At 42.8% G+C, this 19,573-nt stretch overlaps 2 protein-coding genes across 6 annotated transcripts in view; one reads left to right on the top strand and one right to left on the bottom strand.

The window, feature by feature from the left end:
- immp2l (inner mitochondrial membrane peptidase subunit 2) overlaps positions 1-19,573 on the top strand; it is a 133,083-nt gene that overhangs the window by 88,300 nt on the left and 25,210 nt on the right. The gene's annotated exons all lie outside the window — the stretch shown is intronic.
- On the bottom strand, positions 95-17,635 carry LOC139607612 (leucine-rich repeat neuronal protein 3-like). The gene is made up of 2 exons (XM_071460622.1): positions 17,352-17,635; positions 95-3,060 (listed from the first exon to the last, which is right to left on the bottom strand). Exon 2 carries the CDS (start codon positions 2,694-2,696, stop codon positions 591-593), a length of 2,106 nt encoding a protein of 701 aa, XP_071316723.1. The 5' UTR covers positions 2,697-3,060; positions 17,352-17,635; the 3' UTR covers positions 95-590.

Raw genomic sequence — 19,573 nt, 5'->3', positions numbered from 1 at the left:
ATAACAGTTTGTTTTTTTGTGGCAATAGAAATATTTTCAAAGACATGCTTTGTTGTGGAACGTGTCCAGATTTAACAAGAAAGGATTGTAGTTATAAGACACCACACAGGTTTAATGAAAAATGTATTTGTTCATAAAACTGCATACATTATAGTCGGTTTTATTGTACACTAGACTAACAAGTTTTTTTTTTTTCTGCCATTATAAACTATCTTCGCTTGGCACCATTTAATGTAACACAGCAAAGAAAATGCTTTTTGCAGACATCAAAGCCGTCTCAATAAGGTATTTAAGACAGAATAGTTCCTGTGCTGTGCTTTACTCTGGTTGCACTGCGTGAATGACCAGTAGCCATGTAGATTATAGTCAAGGTATCTGACTGGTTAAGCTTGTTATAATGACACAAGTTTAAAATACAAAAACAGTCTCTGCTTTTAGCCGGTTATGTAAATGTGTATTTGTTTACGAGTTCCAGTGCAATATGTCCCATTGAAAGTGGTGAAAAGAGGGCACGTAAATTACATTGTCCAGTGTCCATCGCTCTTCATCTTCACATAATCCGTAAGTGCCTTTACAGACAAGGACGTTTCTTACATGGAGTCGTCCGGTAAGTCTATTAGAGTCGCCCTCACCTTGACCCCAGACACACCAAATTCCAGGAAAGAAGAAGAGGAGGAGGAATGAGTGCTGGGAATCAGCAGCATCTCAGCCGGGTCCGCTATCAGTTTCCTGTAAAACACTTGGCTGTACAGAGATGTATAGACGACAGAGCAAGACACGGCAACCACAATAAAAAACACAGCACAAGCAGCCATCACCAGACTGTCCCAGTTCTCGGTTTTCTCCCTCGGGACGACTGCTTCTTTTGTGGTAACATTAACACAGTCCCTGCTGTATCCAGGCCGTGGTGCAGTGACCTTAACGCAAACCTGGTAGCGAGTGGATGGATGCAGCTGTTTGATGTGATACTCTTTGACATCAGCGGGGAGCCTGGCTGTGAATGGCATCAAAAGGCTGCTGCCCTCAGCTAAAATGGACCAGTTTAGTTGTGATACCAAACCACCTGTGCTCTCCCAGGAAACCAATACAGAATGAGACTGGACAGATGTGATATATACATGTAAAGCTCGGTTTGAAGGTTGGGCAAAGTATCCGTCCACCACAACTGTCACAGACTTGAGGTCTGCCCCAACAAGATTATGGGCAATGCAGGTGTATGAGCCAGCCTCCTGCTCTGAGGCATCGTAGATGACAAACGTTCCCTCATGGTGCATGTAGTACTTATCAGACATACTGCCAGGCACGACCCGGTCACCTGACGGCGTCACCCAGTAAATCTCAGGCTCTGGTTCTCCAAACGCCCGGCAGTGCAGCGACACCGAGCTCCCCTTACCAACCTTAACCTGATCTGGGAGGCTCCCGGGTGAGATAAGAGGAAGGCAGATCTCTGTCATTTCCCTGAAGTGCACCTGTCGGACGTGCTGGCCTTGGTACTCTGGAGGCTCCACACAGAACAAGGAGTCTGGTTCCATGAACCGAACAGCCGTCCGGTTCATGTTGACCCAGCGGATGACGCAGTCACAGCGGATGGGGTTGCTGTGCAGACTGACCTCTCGCAGGTTTGGCAGGGACTCCACGGTGCTGTGGTGGAGTGCACTCAGAGCATTGCTGTTCAGCATCAGGGTCTCCAGCCGGGGGAGCTTGTGGAAAGCCCTCGGGTGGATGTAGGACAACCTGGGGTTGTTGGTGGCCTCAATTTTTGTCAGCTCGGGCAGGTTGTTCAGGGCAAAACTGTCGATAGATATGAGCTCAGGCATGCTGTTGATGCCAAGCTCCTTGAGATGCATCATGTCCATGAAGTCACCTCTCTGGATCCTCTCAATGGGGTTTTTATTCAAATCCAGAAACTTCAGGTTCTGGACTCTTGTCAGTGCCGCTCGGGGGACTCGAGTAAGCAGGTTGTCAAAAAACGAGATGCTCTCCAAGTTCTCAAGACCTACCAGAGTATTGTCAGGGATTTCAGTCAAATTCATCCTGGCAAGCACGAGGCTTCTGAGGTTAGCCAGAGGTTTAAAGTTCATGTCTGATAGCTCGAGGATGGGGTTTTCTCCCAGCATCAATATCTCCAGGTTGGGAAGCCGCTGGAACCACTGGCTGTTGACACTTGTCAGTCGATTGGAATTGAGATGGAGCCTCAGCAGCCTGCCCAGGCCCTGGAAGGCCCCCGGACTGATGGAGAAAATCAGGTTGTGGTTGATGTAGAACTCCTGGAGGTTTGGCAGAGAGGCGAGGCAGCTGTCAGAAAGCTCCTGAATCCAGTTCTCCTCCATGTGGAGTGACAGCAGCAGGGGGAGAGACCCCAGACAAACATCGCTCACCGAGGAAATGTTATTCTGAGACAAGTCGATTTCAGTGATGTTGGCCAAGTAATCCAAAGTTTTCTCCACATTAATAATGTTGTTTGTCTGTAGCAGCAGTACCTGTGTTTCTGAGGGGAGACTCTCCGGTAGCACTGAGAGGCCCAAGTCATTACAGTCCACAGTGGCAGCCTCAGTGTAAATGGAGCTGGGTGAGAACCAGGGTCGTATCTCACATCGACACAATGCAGGGCAGTGAGCGGCCCCCTCAGAAGCCAGAACAAAAGCAGCTAGAGACAGCTCAGCCAGCAAACAAGCCACAACTGCTGTCTCCTTCATCTTGGCCCCGTATTCCCTTCAGCCAGTAATTGGCCCTTATGGAGTCAGCTGTTAGCACTGTTAACTTCACAAATAAAAGCTTATTTGTTACTGCAGCTAGACAGACTGGATTTCTGCTGATGCCTGTTCCCCGAAGCTTTGGCCCCGTTGTCTTCCAGCTCTTGGCGAAGAGAGGCAACCTTTCAGTTCGGCCCGTGCCAGGTTGTCGTGCACACTGTGATATGCCAAGGTCGATGTATCCTTCAGGGAGCAGCACTGCGCAGCAGAGGGGCGGTTGAGGAATGCTGTGGCTCCGGCAGGGGACGAATCACTCTGCCTTCCATCATTATTATCCTCCGTCGTTGTCACTGGTGTTAGTTTCCATCTGGGGAGACAGGAGAGAAAAAAGGCCAATATAATATGCTGCTGTTGAGATATGAAGGCATATTGACACTCAGGAATATTAAGATTTATTAGGTTTTTTCAGCCTCATATGATTTTATCGCTTTCCTTGCACTGTGTGAATTGTAAGTTCTGATTAACTTGACTTTAAGTATATTATTTGACAAGTTTGAATCCAAAAAATTTACTTTTGAGTCTCTTTATATGAAAGGCAGGAGAACTTTTTCAAAGCAATAAAATAAGTGTCGTGGAGAAGATGTGGCTCCGAGATGATGCTCAAAAGTTTTTTGATTCAAACATCTAAAGTCCCAATTCTTTCCCTGGTGTTGTAATTAACAGAGCTTCACCGCCCCCTGAACCTCTCCTCTGTTGTGAACAATGCACCTGCGCTCACTTATCAATTCACCCACACAAAATAACAAGCAGACAGTTTGCCGTAGCTGATACACACACAACCTCGAGGCGCAGATCCACCAAAAATATCTGTCGAGCGAGCTTGCCGAGGGTCCTGTGCTGCGACTCCTTAGCTGCTCTTTGCATAATTCATGAGCCACTGAATCAACGCTGCTGGTACAGGTGACAGGTCTACGGCGGGCTTTGCCTATGTCTACTGCACATATTGATGTTTTGATTAATTTGTGACCTTGAGTGCAGAAGCCAGAGCTGAGTGTACAACATTAAATGAAGCTGTCGGTTAAGGCTGGAGCAGCCGGCTTCTGATGAGGACGAGCTATGACACTTCATGCATATATTAGCTTGTTTATGGCAGCATGTGTGAACAGGTCTGCAAAGCTGAAGGAGTTCTTCTCTCACTTTATTACCCCGCTCTTTCTCAAAGCTGTGAAGTAACACTTCCTGCCAATACTTACCAGTACTCCTCAGTATACGTGTAGCTTATGCTATACATATATTTATGGGATAAGGCCAATGCAGTTATGCGTTTTTATTGATTCATTTACTTATATGTTTATTTGTCTCGTCTTAAACCAACAATATGCCAGACTGCCTCTCAATATTAAGGATGTAAATCTGTAAAAAATATTCACAAATATATACTTGCAAATTTTTAGGAGAGTCTCAGTAATTTCCCAAAACAGCTGGTCACCACAGTTTTTAGCAAATGTTCCTTAAACTTTGTTTAGGATTATTTTCATTTGCAGATAAATGCAGATTTAACACTTATATTTCTAGTCGCAGGACGGTGCGTGTCAAAATGACTCAAAATCCAACAGTGTGGCTCACTTATATGTTTTTGGACCACATCTGAGCTGTATGTCTCAGAGGAATAAGACATATCAGCCTCTGATACACAAAAATAAAAATAAAACAAAAAATACACAATATCACCAGACTGTTCTTTTGAATGCAACATTCTGCATCACTCTCTCTAACTAAATAATAAAAAAAGGAACATATGACAGTAGGGCTGAACATTTCATCAAAATATTATGGAAGTCATGATATGTCCAAGTGCAATATCCAAATCGCAAGAGCTGCAATTTTTTGATAAAGGGAAAATGCATCACAACATGAATGAATATTCTCCACACATAAGGGTGGTTCTAGGTGTTGGTACAAAACCCCAAAAAATCACATCATTGTAATATTGTTTTTCAGTGTAAATGCAAAAACAACCATTCCAAATGAAATCATGTCTCATATCTGCCAAAATAATTGCATTAAGATTTTTTTGCGTCTCGTTCAGATCTCTATGATATTTGCCAAACAGGCAATGTCAAGACAATTTTTTGTCATATTCAGTAGTTAACGCTATAATTCTGCCCTGCATGCACTGGTTGGTGTTTATTATTATATATTTATTATTTAAGGTTTATTGTGGTTTATTATTTTGGACTTACAGAATTCTGCATGAAGAGCCTCTATGGGAAGCTTAACCTTATCCTTAACCCAGCTAGTGTAGTCCTGATGACTGAGTGGAGCTCAAACTTTACTGCCATTAAAGGCGATTGGTTGGATTATATCGTCAAATGTTTTAGTCCAAATTCTAATATTGGTCTGTTTTATAAAAAATGTTCTTATTGCAGAAATGGCTCTACATACTTTTTGCATGTTCCCCCTCTCTCTCTCTCTCTCTCTCTCTCTCTCTCTCTCTCTCTCTCTCTCTCTCTCATCTGTATGAAACACTGCGCACAATTTCACCCGCGCTGCTCCGTGACGAGAACAAATGAATCTGCTGTTATAGCACCAAACTCTTCATTCAGTCAATATGTAATTAGGCAGTATCGGATAGTTTGTCTTTTGTTTTTTTTCCTTCACATTTGTGCATTATCATCCTGAAATGGCACACTTCCATTTGCAATCATTCTTGTTTTGTTCTTATGCAGCTCATTAAAAGCCTTGCAGGCATCCATCTCTACGGCCCGGAGAGAGGAGGGAGCTGCAGCAGAATTATGTCAGTGCTGCTCCACAGAGATGGAAACAATGCATTTATGTACAGTATTTAGGTAACGACAAAAACAACTTATATGCTAATGAAGCGATCGTGGTTTGAATGTTAAATGGAGTGTTTAATAGTGGATGTTTTCTCTTTTGGTTGGAGAGTGTGCTCTCGAGAGATGCTGCCGTACGCTAATTTAATTTCTCTTGTTTACTTCCACGATGCTCACACACTCATTTCCCTCTTATTACTTAACACTGAGAGCCTGCAGTGACTTCCTTCATTTCCCCCTCATGCACATACAGTTATATAAAATGGAGATCAGAGCGGTGGCTGAGTTTCTTGATGGTGTCTGGATGAGGAAAATATGGCAAAATGTGCCAAATCTCTGTCTATTTCCTCTGGTTTTAAATGTTGTGTTTTTTTTTTTAAAACTCCAAAGCCAATTTCATGTAAATGAGATGCAGATTTTTATCCAGATTTGAGGATGACAGCATCTCCTTTTAGACCACAGTGACACATGTAACATAATTGGCAGCAGTGATGCAGATCAGCAGGAGGGACGATACGTCCTCGAGGCATCAGTTGAAAGACATCAGTGGTTTCAGATTTTAATTCTACAATTCAGCTGAACACTCAGTGAATATCACATACTCTGACTCCAGTAGGATTTTATTAGTGTATTCAAATGTGACGACTTTTAGGCTGACAAAAAACAATGGTGCACCACGCCTGAAGCTGAGGACGAGGTTATATTAAGGTTGTGCAGCGAGAACATAATGTTGATATTTGGTATTCATCACTAAGTACAAAGAAAGACTTGTCTTGTTTTTGTTTTCCAAAGAAGAACACTGTCCTCGAACTGAGGTTTAAACACAGTTAGTAAAATTTCTGAACAATAAAATTAGCAATTATGTCTCCGAGAAATGATGTTTATATTATACCACATTATTTTCCCAATCAAGTTGAACACTTAAAACCAGCCCACAGGTCGTCTGTCAGTCATCTGTGACCAGGCTCTCATCATATATCACATGTCCTCACCTTTACTTCCTGTTTCTCTCCTGACTCCAGGATTAGCGCCTACAGCTCTACTCAGCCACTCGGGGCTCTTTACTTGACGTCCTGAGCTACACAGCAGCTACATGAAGCTGTAATTTATTGAAATACCGTGGCCTCACTGGTCAGAGATCATAGTGGCATTAGCCTTTTCCCGCCAATGCAGCACTCAGAGTGACACTTCAGTACAGAGAGAGAGAGAATCTCCTGTAGCTGATAAAAGTATTTAGTAATGCATTGTACAACCCACATACAGACCTGAGAGCAGCTCTGGTTAACCGGCAGGACTGCCAGCCCAGGCACTTTTTTTAAGTGCTGAGTATTGACGTTCTGTGAATGGATTAAAGCAGCACAAATGTGAAATATTTATGTATTTCTCATACCGAGGGTCGGAGCTCTCAGGGCGCTGCCATCCTAATACGGCAGACGTCTCATAAAGTGGTCCCAGTCCTCCATGTTTTATTCAGCACTCACTAATATACACAGCTACACACACCCTGCGACTATCAGACCTGTCGTCAGGTGGACAGCACGTGACTTGATGTTCATGCTTCTAGTTTTACTGATGGATCAATAAAAAACACTCTCCAACCTAGAGGTGATAAATATACACGTCTCAAATATTTTGTCATCAAACTAAAACCAGTTTCTCAGTTTTTCACTCGAAAACAGTGATTAGACAGATTCAATTAAAGGTCCCATATAACAGAAAGGTACATGTCCATGTGTTTGTGATTATAAAGCAGGTCTAGGTTCTATATTAATACTGTGAAAGTATCAAAGCCTCAGTCCACAGAGAAATGCACACAGCCTGTATTCAGAAACTGAGCCTTAAAACCAGCCGTCAGGACTTCTGGAACTTTGTGATGTCACAACTTACTAACCTAAAACCACAAATATATCTTCTTATGTATATTAAAACGTCAAATACAACACAGGATAAGTGTAAAATATAGGACCTTTAATGTGATGTTATTTCTATTTGCTACCGTGATGTACATTCACTTCTTTTTTTCCCACAAATCAAATAAAATGTAAAAAGTTTCATGTAAATCTTTCTCAAAAAATCCTTTTTTTTTTTAACCAAACATATGTCAACATGAACTGTTCTTAATTCAGTAATTAATTAAAGAAAATGAACAACATGAAAAACAAAATATGAAATGAAATGTACTGACACCACACAGGCCATCACCTCCACTGCACCAGTGAACCAACTGCTGCTGAGCCCTGGTGTAAACCAGTAGGTTTTCACATATAACAGCAATATGTCTGTACAGAAGCAGCACTTTCTCAGTTACTCAGCATAATCTAAGGAACAGATATCTGACAAATAAAACCAAAACTGTTTAATCGGATAGATGCTGCTGGAGGTAGATGAGAAAATACTGAGTTGTTTTATTTTATCTATTCTCCGTTAATACTGAGCTCAGATGTTTGAGTCAATACAGGCGTCAGCATGGCGTCTTTAACAGAACAATGCCATTTCTGCCATTAGCCGAAGATAAATCTGCTCATCATGAATCGGTGTGAACTCACTACTGAGGATAAATGGAATAAATAAACCAGCTCTGACACATTTATCGATTAAAATTGGGGTAACAGCATCCAAACATTAGCCGGTAAATCCGATAAATAACTGCCTGTGTTTTCAGGTCGAGAGAGAGAGAGTCTGTGCTTCAGGCTTTCAAGTTTGTCAGTAATTAACACTGGTGATTGTGGCTTTGATGTATCTGACCTTTCTTTCTGGACAGATTCCTCATTAATAACTCTCCTCCCTGCAGACAGACGCTGTAATGACCATCACATCCGCTCTCATGTTTATTAGCTGCAGACTTTTTGCAAGCTGAAAATCTCAGTTTAACCCCAGACAGCAAGCTGCTGCCCTTCAACCCCTCGACCTACTAAACAAAGTGCCTTTGAGCAACATGCTGAACACCCACCAGCTCTGTGTTTGCTGGTGTGACCCCTTGTCTCTGACCTCCCTGTGGGCAACAGAAAACTGGATTTTTCCTTTGCAAGTCAACAGTGTAAGGAGGAAAAAAACTCCTGATATGAGCTCATGTGCTCTTACCTCTCAAGGACATCTCAAGCAGCAATTTATTTCTAAAGTGTTATTAAAGCTGCTCCAGACAAGATTTTGATATAAATTTCTATCCGTTATATCTGCCTGAATTACACTGAGGAGCGTCTGCACCAACCAAGACTCTGTTGCTTCTGTTTGTCCAAATTAGTTTCCGATGTCAAGCCAAAAGAAAAAAATGGTGGGAAATGAGATTCAAAAAGAATATATCTAAATCTAGAGTTTCCTCAAGAGCCAAAATAACATGAAGGATGTGTAGTTGTCTACACGTGAAACAAGTTGCTCATTAACCAAAACTCAGATCTATATCATATAAGTGTGGCTCTCAAAATTATCAGCAACTTATAAGCAACAAATACATGAAGGTTTGTATCTGCTGCTGTTGTTACCTGGTTTCCACTTGAAACACATAACACAGCAAAAGTAGCTGAATCAGGCTGTTTTAATGGCACCATGATAAGGCGAGCAGTGGAGGAGACTGTCTTGGAAGTATGTGTGAACACTACTATGTAGGAGAAATAGATTTATTGCATCTCCAACTCTTTGTTTCTGCATGTTTTATTTTCCTTGCTGGATTTCCTTTGGTGTTCTCATATATTGTACCTTCAACAGTCAAAACTATGTGGGTTGGCTATAAATATATATACACCCTGGTTTTACAGGAAAAGATCAAATAAATGATGTCTTACTAATTAAATGACACGTTTATCAATCTATTATTAATTTAATAGGTCAGATTTCGCTCCTGTTGATTCGGTGACAGTGAAAACAAAAGCAGCTTAATAACAGCTTTGATCCTTCATATCTGCAGCATGAGTGAGTTCAGTTCTTTTGAAATAAAGTGTAACTGCAGAAGAAATGAACACACAGAGAGGCTGTTTTAGTCTTCAGACAGGTGAGTTCACTGAACATCTGTTCGAAAGCTAACAATGTGGCTTTTTGAGATTTCAAAAGCATCTGGTGCTGATGTGAAAAAGTCTTAAACTGTTTACTCCACAAAAACTGAGCAGAGACATTGAAAAAAGAAATTAATCTGGTAGTTTTGAATTTATGCTGATAAATCTCTGGGCTGAAATGTGAATCATTTGGTCTATAAAGTGTCACAAGTAATGACGACCAACAGATGCAGCTGTAACCTTCACCGTAACCTTCACTTAAAGGTCCCATATTGTATAAATTTGAGATGGACTGATATATATATATTGCTCGTTTTCTTTTTCTTTTTTTCTTTCTTTTTGTGGGATTTTATGGGAAGAAGAAAAGGACTAAATACCACCATCCTTATACTTTAAGGTCAAATCAGTAGATTGCAGCTTTATTTTAAAGCTCCATCCAGTCTAAAGGTAGATGTCCATGTGTTTGTGATTATAAAGCAGGTCTAGGTTCTATATTAATACTGTGAAAGTATCAAAGCCTCAGTCCACAGAGAAATGCACACAGCCTGTATTCAGAAACTGAGCCTTAAAACCAGCCGTCAGGACTTCTGGAACTTTGTGATGTCACAACAAAGCAGTCATCGCCCTGAACCACACCCCAGGCTCCGCCCACCTGCACCCTCTATCCAATCTTGCAGAATTTGGTTTCTCCAAATGTTTACCTGAAATCTGAAAACAGTCAACCAATCAGAGGAGAGGCTCAGATCCTCTCCTCTGATTGGCTGACTGACCTGTTGTTACTAGAGCTCCAGAGAGAAGCCTGAGAGAGGAGATGTAAAACTACACTGAGATGGTTTTTGGGTCAGTAGAAGACCACGGTCTTGGTTTAAAACAGAAAAACTCGACATTTATATACAACTCAGCTGTAGCAGCAAATATGTTTTGAAGGAAATTTGATGCCGACCAACTTTATGTATCTGATCTTGCAGTGCAGAAGCCACTCGAAGGAACTGTAGCATTGATGGTAACTTCTCTGTGCTTCTGTCTAGACTCTCACAGAGATCATGGTTTAATACACAAACAATCTTCAGTGAATTAAAGCACGAGATGCAACTTGCTGATTAACATTCAAATGAATCTTTTAAACTCTAAGTGTTTTTGTTGCCTAAACCACAGATGCCTAAACTCCAGCATCCACCTTGACCACCTTTCATACATCCAATACAGTACATATGAAAAAAGAAAAAAGTAATAATAATCATATGAGGAAGTTTTGTGCCACAATGTATTTGGGGAAATAATTGCTATATAAGTCATAGAAAGTCATAAAAATGAAGGGAGGAGGAAATTATGTTGAACATGAGTGGATGGAGCCGTGAATGTTCCACAGTTGTGAGGTTAAAGTGTGATGTTAATGTCACAGTGTTCTCCACATACAGAGAAGAAGCTGCGATTCTAAGAAACTGTGACCGTTAATAACTTGATCGTCTTTTAATAAACTGTTGATCAAACTGGATAATTAACTCTTCACGTCATCATGGGACTGGTTGCAATCTGGAGACACACACACACACACACACATACACACACACACACACACACACACACACACACACACAGTATAAACAGGTTGGGGCGGTATATCTTCCATCTGTGCTGTTTGTCTCGGGATATCTTTGTTTTTCTTGATCTTCTCTGTACAGATTTCACTGTTTGTTTAGACTGCTTCGGACATTTGATGCTGTTGTCAGGAAACAACCAGTTCTATCTCCGGTCCATTAGTAGTTCAGCTGACTGGTGTGTGAACTAGTCAAACTGGGAACCACAGGGCTGTTGTGTGCATTCAAGAGTTTTTACTGCTTTACTGCTTCTCTCTTTCATATAATTGTGAAGAGAGAGATTTGAAGACATTGTCTGTTGGACTCTGGTAACCTCTGATGATTCAGAAACTAAACTATTGAGAAAAGATTAATTAATAATGAAAATAGTCTTTAGTTGCAGGTTGTGTTATACTTTGAACTTTCATGCTAATTTGCTGAGCAATAGCAGGTTCCCTTTGACCTTACTAACACCAGAAACAACAACTGAAACAGATTCCATTTGAAAACAACACGAGTGTTTTCTGATCTGCCTCACAGGTAAAGTTGTGGTAACGCGGAGTACTCGGTTAAAGGTCCCATATTTTATACTTTTCTGCAGTTTTATTTGAGCGCCATTTTTAAATTAAAACATAGTAGAGGAGGCAGACTATATTTTCAATCCATTGAAAATATAACAGATTCCAGGTAAAAAACCACAGCCTGCAAAATTGGATGATGGGTCCAGGTGGGCAGGGCTAAGGGTATGGCTGAGACCCGTGACGGCTTGATGATGACTGCTTTGTTGTGCCATCACAAAGTTCCAGAAGTCCTGACGGCTGGTTTTAAGGCTCAGTGTCTGAATACAGGCTGTGTGCATTTCTCTGTGGACTGAGGCTTTGATACTTTCACAGTATTAATATAGAACCTAGACCTGCTTTATGATCACAAACACATGGACATCTACCTTTAGACTGTGTGGAGCTTTAATGTTAGAGGAAAGATTGTGTTTGTGGTGAAAGACAACTAATGTTGACTGGTTGCTGGTTCTGGGCGTGAACCTCCATCTCTTCTTCTTTGCATTAACAGCAGCACAACTACATCCTCCATCACACAGATGAATCAACACCTCTTCAACACAGAGACTTAGCATTATAACCGCCATGAGGGAGGATTTATCACAAGGCTGTTGTGTTCGACTACGTTAGTTTAATGCATATGGGTTAACAGGGTTAACTGGATGTGATGATACAGATCAGACTTTGCATTTTCGATCAATAGAATCATGTAGATTCATTTAGAATCAATACATCAATCAGTTTAGAGCCAAGACTTGAGCAGAACAGTCTGTGCCCACTGCAGCTGCCTTTTCTTTAACTGACGTCACTGGCAGGAAACTGAACGCACCATGTTGCCAAAACATCAAGACAACACCAACATTCCCCCATGAAATCCCTCCTTCCCTCCCTTCTTCTCTCCTCCCACCATCCGCCATTGATTTACTATTAAACCAGTCCCATGTGTGAGTCCCGTCCTCTGGTTTGTTCCCTCCCTCCCCCCTCCTCCTCTCTCCTACCACACACACTCCCTGTTAGCATCGCCAATATTATAGTTCGCACTTAGCCTCCACTCCCACAAGTCACACTCCGCTCTTTAATCAGCAGCCGCTCTACTGTTAATTACCACACACACACACACACACACACACTGTAAACACACACACAGGTCGACAGTGTGACCTCTGTTTGTCGGTGTACAGCAGTACATGTGTAAAGCTGCAGTCACCTGTGCGTTCAGTGTGGAGGAGGCAGCAGCAGATGGGTTTTTATATCGGCTCTGACAGGTCGCTGGTTACAAACCTGACGGTGCGGCGTTGTGCGTTCACGCTCGTGTGGTCCTCTGCTCTGACTGATAGTGAGCTGAGGCTCACAGTGCATCTGTGTAGAGGAGTTTGAACACATGAGCCTCAGACATATTTGATTAATACTTAAAACTCACACTTATGAGTGATCTAATAAAAATATAGCACTCAGTGGAACTAAATCCTGCAAGGTTGGAAGGGGAGTCCAGGTGGGCGGGGCTTGGGGCATGGGTGAGGGCAGTGACTGCTTTGTTGTGACATCACAAAGTTCCAGAAGTCCTGACGGCTGGTTTTAAGGCTCAGTTTCTGAATACAGGCTGTGTGCATTTCTCTGTGGACTGAGGCTTTGATACTTTCACAGTATTAATATAGAACCTAGACCTGCTTTATAATCACAAACACATGGACATCTGCCTTGATAAAATATGGGACCTTTAAAATATAGCTGATGTCTGTATTTTATACTTTTCTTCTCATAAAATCCCACAAAAAAAAACAAACCAACAATATGTATGTATGTAGTATTTTCTTTCTTTCTTTATTTGTTGGCTTATTTATTGTGCAGTGAGTGGATTTTTTTATGATCTAAACTTAATAAATAATTGTTTTTTAAAAAATTGACTTCCCTACAATGTGTGTGGCTCACAGCCCAAAAGCTCACTGGTTCCTACTGGGGACATGAAATCTTTTAAAACACCTCACAAATAATTAGTTTCATTTTCTTTCTTTTTTTTTTTTTTTTTTTTTTAAAGCCAACTTTACTGATGCAGGAGGAAATGTTGCATTTGTTGGAGACTGTTTTTATCCCTGCCACCAAGCAGGGACATTTACATTTAATGATTCTGTATTTAATTACATTTAATGACAGTTTTTGTCAATGAACGTGAAAGGAGACAGTAAAGGGGACGCTGTGGTCACATGTGTCTTAAACAGTGGGGCAGTGAACGCAACTTTACACTTTCTTTTATGTTCATTGGCAAATTTTTCTTTCTTGCAAAATGAGCAGTGATCTCACTTGTTAAAGTCTCACAGCAAATCCTCAGTGGATAATAGTCATACTTCCTTCATCTTCATCTTCATCACCTGAACCTTTTCTGTAACAACTAATCTTCTCAGTCTCAATCTGTTGTAGTTAAAGTTAAATCCTCCACCCTGACCTCCACACCCTCTCTTCCCACACACTACGTCTTGCATCAGTCCTGAACCTGGACCAGATTTATGAGCTGCCAAATCATCAAACAAGAACTTGAAATGCTGGAGGCAACAAAAGTCTTTGATAATTTTTACTATTTCAGATAAAAGCTGTGGACAAGGAGACACTGAGGTGTCTCTGTTACATCATCACTGACTTTTGAAAATAAAACGAAGAGTTCTTAAGAATCACTGAGATGTTGTTGAGCGTTATGTGTTGGTCATAACTCCAAAAGCACTTATTAATATTCTGATCATGTGATCAGCTAATGGTGAGGCTGCCATGAGGGAGAGCCGGGGGTGTTTCTGCAGATGGTGATGCAGACTGCAGACATAGTTGAGGACAGATAGTTTATGAGGTCTAAATCCATTTGTGAGCGCTCTCAGAATGAGGTGGAACCAGGCATATATCATAATTTGTGTGACAAATGAGTTTCTATCACTATTTATTACAGACTGTATTTGTTTTCTAAGAAATTCTCCCTCTAGCCTCCGTCTGAACAGAGACAACACTGCTGCTTTGAAAAATCACAAATCTCCAACAAATGTCTGGACAGACCTCTGAGCTGAGGAGGAGGCCTGTGACCTGTTCAGGGAATTCGTTTTGTTTGCTTGTCTGGTTGTGTGCTTGTTTCGGGGGGTTGTCCTCCAGGAGAATCTGAAGACCTGAGTTGCAGTTTACACTCTGTTGTTTAAAGGCACACATAGTGGTTTTTAGGTGGATGCAAGTATTTTAAAACTGACTAAATTTAAAAACCAAAAACAGCAGAACATTTTCCCACCAGGAATCAGCTTTGTAATCTTCATTAAGAGGTGAAGGGGGGGTCGGCAGCGACGGAAGAAATACACAGATAATTGAGCACAATTAAAAGTAAAAATAAAAAGCGCAGAGGAGAAAACAAGGTCACAGGTCATCTGTCAGCAGGTCACCATGACCCATAGTTAGGTTCTGTTGCTAGGCGACATCTAGTGGTCGTAGTGATGGTGACAGGAGCAAAGGGAAAAGTGCGGTGACGTAGTTTATAGAGCGACAGAGTCCACGTCAGGAGGAGGTTGGGGTGGATGGATGAATATGACACAGGAGAGCGGTGTTCGATTCCCATGTGACAGGAGCAGTTTATGTTGTTTCTATTATCCATGACCGTTCACTGTTATTATTGTAACCATGACAACAAAGATCGTCTAATGTTGGGCAAGTACTAGTACTTTAACCCAAATCTCCATCTTTTTCTGAAGCTATTAGTTATTATAGTTATTATAGTAACCATGGCAACGAAGGCAGGTACGCTGCTCTCGGTACAGACCGCATGTTTATTATTGTAACCATGACAACCTACGTCCGGTGCCGCTGTTGGGGGAGCTGCTTCAGGAGACACTGCTGTGAGTGGTGTCAGAGGTTGAGGAAGATGAGCTGTGTGTTCAGGTTGGAGGAGGTGTTGGTCATTACTGATGAGTATAAAAAGTAAAAATACTGTCAGCTTATGTTATTATTATGTAATTATATTATTGAGTCATCGTTATTTTTGCCTCAACATGTAAGTGGTGCTTTAATGTTGGAGGAAACCTAACTGCTTCATGTACTGTTGAATACCCACAGGGCTGTGATGAAGGGCAGGGATTGTGTATTTGCAGTCAGGAACTCTCAGTCACTGCTGGTTAGGCTCCAGTCTTCCCAAAACCTCTGCCTCCAGTTCTCAGTGCTTCTCGCTAAATATTCTACATAATGAGATGTTGACGTTTTCAAATGCAAATTCATCCTCTGTGCATGAAAAGACAGAGATGGACTTTATCCCTGAAGGAAAAGACGAGACATGATTCTAAGACATGATTAGAAACAAGAAGGAGTTTGTGGTGCATACTAAGGCTGAGAGGGCTAAAGGGGGGGTGGGGGGGGGGGGGGCTCTGAAGGCCTGAGTTTGATTGATTCCCCACAGAACAGCTACAAGTTTTCATCTTAAGCTTAAAATGACTTTGACCGAGCTGTTGTGCAGCCCGAAAATGGCCTGCTGTCATTATTTAATTAGCACTAAGTCACATTGGAATAATCCTCCTGCTATTGTCAATTAAATGAAAATAATGGGCTGTTTTGCTCGTGCAGTCTAATCAATGCAAATGTGCCGCGAGCCCTCTGAGAGACCGTGTGATGAAAATTAAGGATGAACACTGACGTATTACTTGTGGAGCCGTGGAGAGGGCTGCGTCTTTAAAGTCTCAGTCGAGTCTGACGCTGCTGCATGTTGACGTGAGAAACCCGAGCATCAGGAGGCTTCGACCCCTCTCACTTGACCCCCGTTTAGCCGGGGTGGAAGTGTGCTGAATTTCAATATGCGCACTTGAGGACGCCTTAGTACACTGCTGTTAATTACCAGTGAGGCTTAAATACAGCAGGAGTGAGGATGGAGGGAGGGCAGGGAGGGAAGCAGGGAGGGGGATGGAGAGAGATGGAGGTTCTGGGTAATTAGGCGGGCAGTGGTGGGAACGTCTTTCCTCCAGTTAGAGAAGATCGCTCTGCAGCCAATCCTTTGACCTGCACATCTCCACTCTGACTGTACCCGTCCAAATATAAACAGCGAGCGGCGCGTTCTCTTCTGACTCATGTTGCCACATCACACAGCAGCAGACGCCGTCTGTCCACACCGGCTCTAACTAGAGCTGACGAAGCATTCACCTCGTTAGCGCTCCGGAAGCATCCTGGAGCCTCGGTCTCCCAGGGGGCATGTAGCTCATTAATGTGAGTCCCCAGGATTAAACCTGGCTCAGGACCTTTTGTCGCATGCCATCCCTGAATCTTTCCTGCCTCTCGTCACTTTGACCCGCCGGATAAAGACAAGAACGACCCCCCCCCCTTTCCTCCCTCCCCTCTAAACACAACCCCTGCTTCATCCAGCCTTGTTGCACATTCTGCCTTTCTCTGACTTTGGGGGATGAACCTGTGGAGTGACACTGACGAGACTCTACTCTGCCGACACATTTTCCTCTCAGGAGCAAGAAACAGGAGCAAACAGTAAAAAGAGTGAAGACAGAGAAGGTGAGGAGCGTCGCTGAAAAGCTGCAGCGTCCTGACGCGCATTTAAAACCTGCGACAAAAAATCCCCAGCCCTGTTTTCTTATTCCCCTCAGCTGTCAGAACCGCAGGCTGAGCCGCCACAGCTCTCAAGGACTACCGCAGTCCTCCCATCACACACACACACACACACACACACACACTCATATAGCAATGAAATACTCACCAGTAGAAGTGGTATCCATCACGTCCCATGCAGCAGCAGATACTCAGCAGGTATTCCTGGCATGGCTGCAGCAGCACAGTGTGTGTGCGTGTGTGTGTGTGTGTTTGTTTTATTTAAGGCATGCAGTGCTGCATGTTAACATCCAGCAGCAGCAGCAGCTATTTTCCTGTTTTCTTTGAGTATCTCCAAGAACGAGCGTCTTCTTTCTTTTCCTCTCCACAGCGACAGAGAGATGAAGGGAGAGAGGGGGGAGCGAGAGACACTGAGGGAAAGCAAGAGTGAGTGAGAGAGAGAGCGAGAAGGGCTGAGAGAGAGAGAGAGAGAGAGAGAGAGATTGGGAGTTAAATTGAGAGAGGGGTGAGAGACACTGAGAGTGAATGAGAGGTTATGTTTGTCGTTTCTCCATCCTTCCTCTCCTGTGCTTTTGGAGAGATCATCCATCACTCTGTTACACACACACACTCACACACACACACACACACACACACACACACACACACTCACACTCACACTCACACTAACGTTGGTACATTCTAGCTCCCCAGAGACTGGCCAATGAGTGTTCAGCTCTGTGGCTGTGGGTGAATCCAATAGGCTTAGCAAACTGTCAGTCAAGTCATGATCCCCTGTATCCCCACGGCAACGAAGAGGAGGAGGAGGAGGAGGTGGTGGTTGGGAGCAGGAGAAATGGGAGGCAGAGGACAAGGAGTAGGAGGAAGAGAAGGAGGACGAAAAAAACAAGGGGATGAAAGAATGGATGAAGATGAAGAAAAGTGTGAACTGAAGGAAGCAAAGTAGGAGGATGAAAATGAGGAAGAACTAGAGAAGGAACAGGTAGAAGAGGAGGAGAAAGACAAGAACAAACAGGAAGGAGGAGAGAGATAACGGCTCGTCTGTCTCTTTGGTAGGGGTCACTGTGGCAGGACGCCACGTGTGGAGCAGATTTACCCTGACATGCTGAAGATTGAGGTCTATGTGGCTCCTGATTGGTGGAAGACCTACATGAAAGTGACGCGCATGAATCAATTCAAACTAAAAGACTAGTTTCAGAGTAGACTCAGGACAGGATCATTCAATCTGGTCCAGAAATGCTGTCGACCCTGCACCACCAAGACCCAGTGTGGGTGATGGTTCCTATTTTTAAAAGAGAGGACTGGAGGGTGTGTTCCAGTTATTACTGTTATTGTTACTGCCCAGTTTGCCCAGTAAAGCATATGTCAGGGTGCTGGAAAGGAGCTTTGGTCAAACCTCAGAATCTCCACCCAGATCTCTGGTTTTTCAGTGATTCAAACAGGTGTCGTGCTTAAAGCTCCACACAGTCTAAAGGTAGATGTCCATGTGATTATAAAGCAGGTCTAGGTTCTATATTAATACTGTGAAAGTATCAAAGCCTCAGTCCACAGAGAAATGCACACAGCCTGTATTCAGAAACTGAGCCTTAAAACCAGCCGTCAGGACTTCTGGAACTTTGTGATGTCACAACAAAGCATCATCATCAAGCCCCACCCACCTGGACCCACCACCCTTCTCTGTGTGTTTACCTGAAATCTGCTATATTTTTATTTTAATCACTCGGAAAACAATCAGAGGAGAGGCTCAGATCCTCTCTTCTGATTGGCTGACTGACCTGTTGTTACTAGAGCTCCAGAGAGAAGCCTGAGAGAGGAGATGTAAAACTACACTGAGATGGTTTTTGGTGCTTAAAACCACAAATATATCTTCTGGTGGAGATCAACACTTCAGATAAAACACCAGAGAAAAGTTAACTATGGGACCTTTAATAGCAGCTGAACCAATCAGAGCTTTGTATGTGGGGTTATGAACGGGGTCGTCAGCTGCCTACAACAGAACCAGAGTCCACACCAAACAAAAGTGTGGCTGAGATTGCTGCAGTGATTCAGTTTGTTGTCGACTGAGAGGAACAGCAACTCTAAGGACGTACATTTCCTCATTTGATGTGACAAACGCAGCTGTGCTGACCGAAACGGCGACGATGGGACAGACACGTCAGACACTGCTGATTGATTATGGCAAAATAACTCGCAACACCCAACAGATAACATGAGCACAATGTCAGAGTGACTGATGACTGAAAATGAAAAAGCAATTCAGACTGATTCTGAGAGGAAGGACAGTCAACAGTCAGGAGGACCGACACAGATTCTCTGGACCGACACTTTCCTTGTGTCCCAGCAACTCCTCCAACCTGAACAACCACACGG

This window comes from Trachinotus anak, unplaced genomic scaffold (genome assembly GCF_046630095.1).
Source record: "Trachinotus anak isolate AG129_WGS33_773 ecotype Australia unplaced genomic scaffold, CSIRO_AGI_Tana_v1 ptg000002l, whole genome shotgun sequence".
NCBI lineage: Eukaryota > Metazoa > Chordata > Actinopteri > Carangiformes > Carangidae > Trachinotus > Trachinotus anak.
Note: the sequence above shows the minus strand (reverse complement) of the source record. Positions and strands in the feature narration are given on the sequence as shown.

Coding starts and splice junctions, on each gene's coding strand:
- LOC139607612 (XM_071460622.1), bottom strand. CDS start 2,696: ATGAAGGAGACAGCAGTTGTGGCTTGTTTGCTGGCTGAGCTGTCTCTA.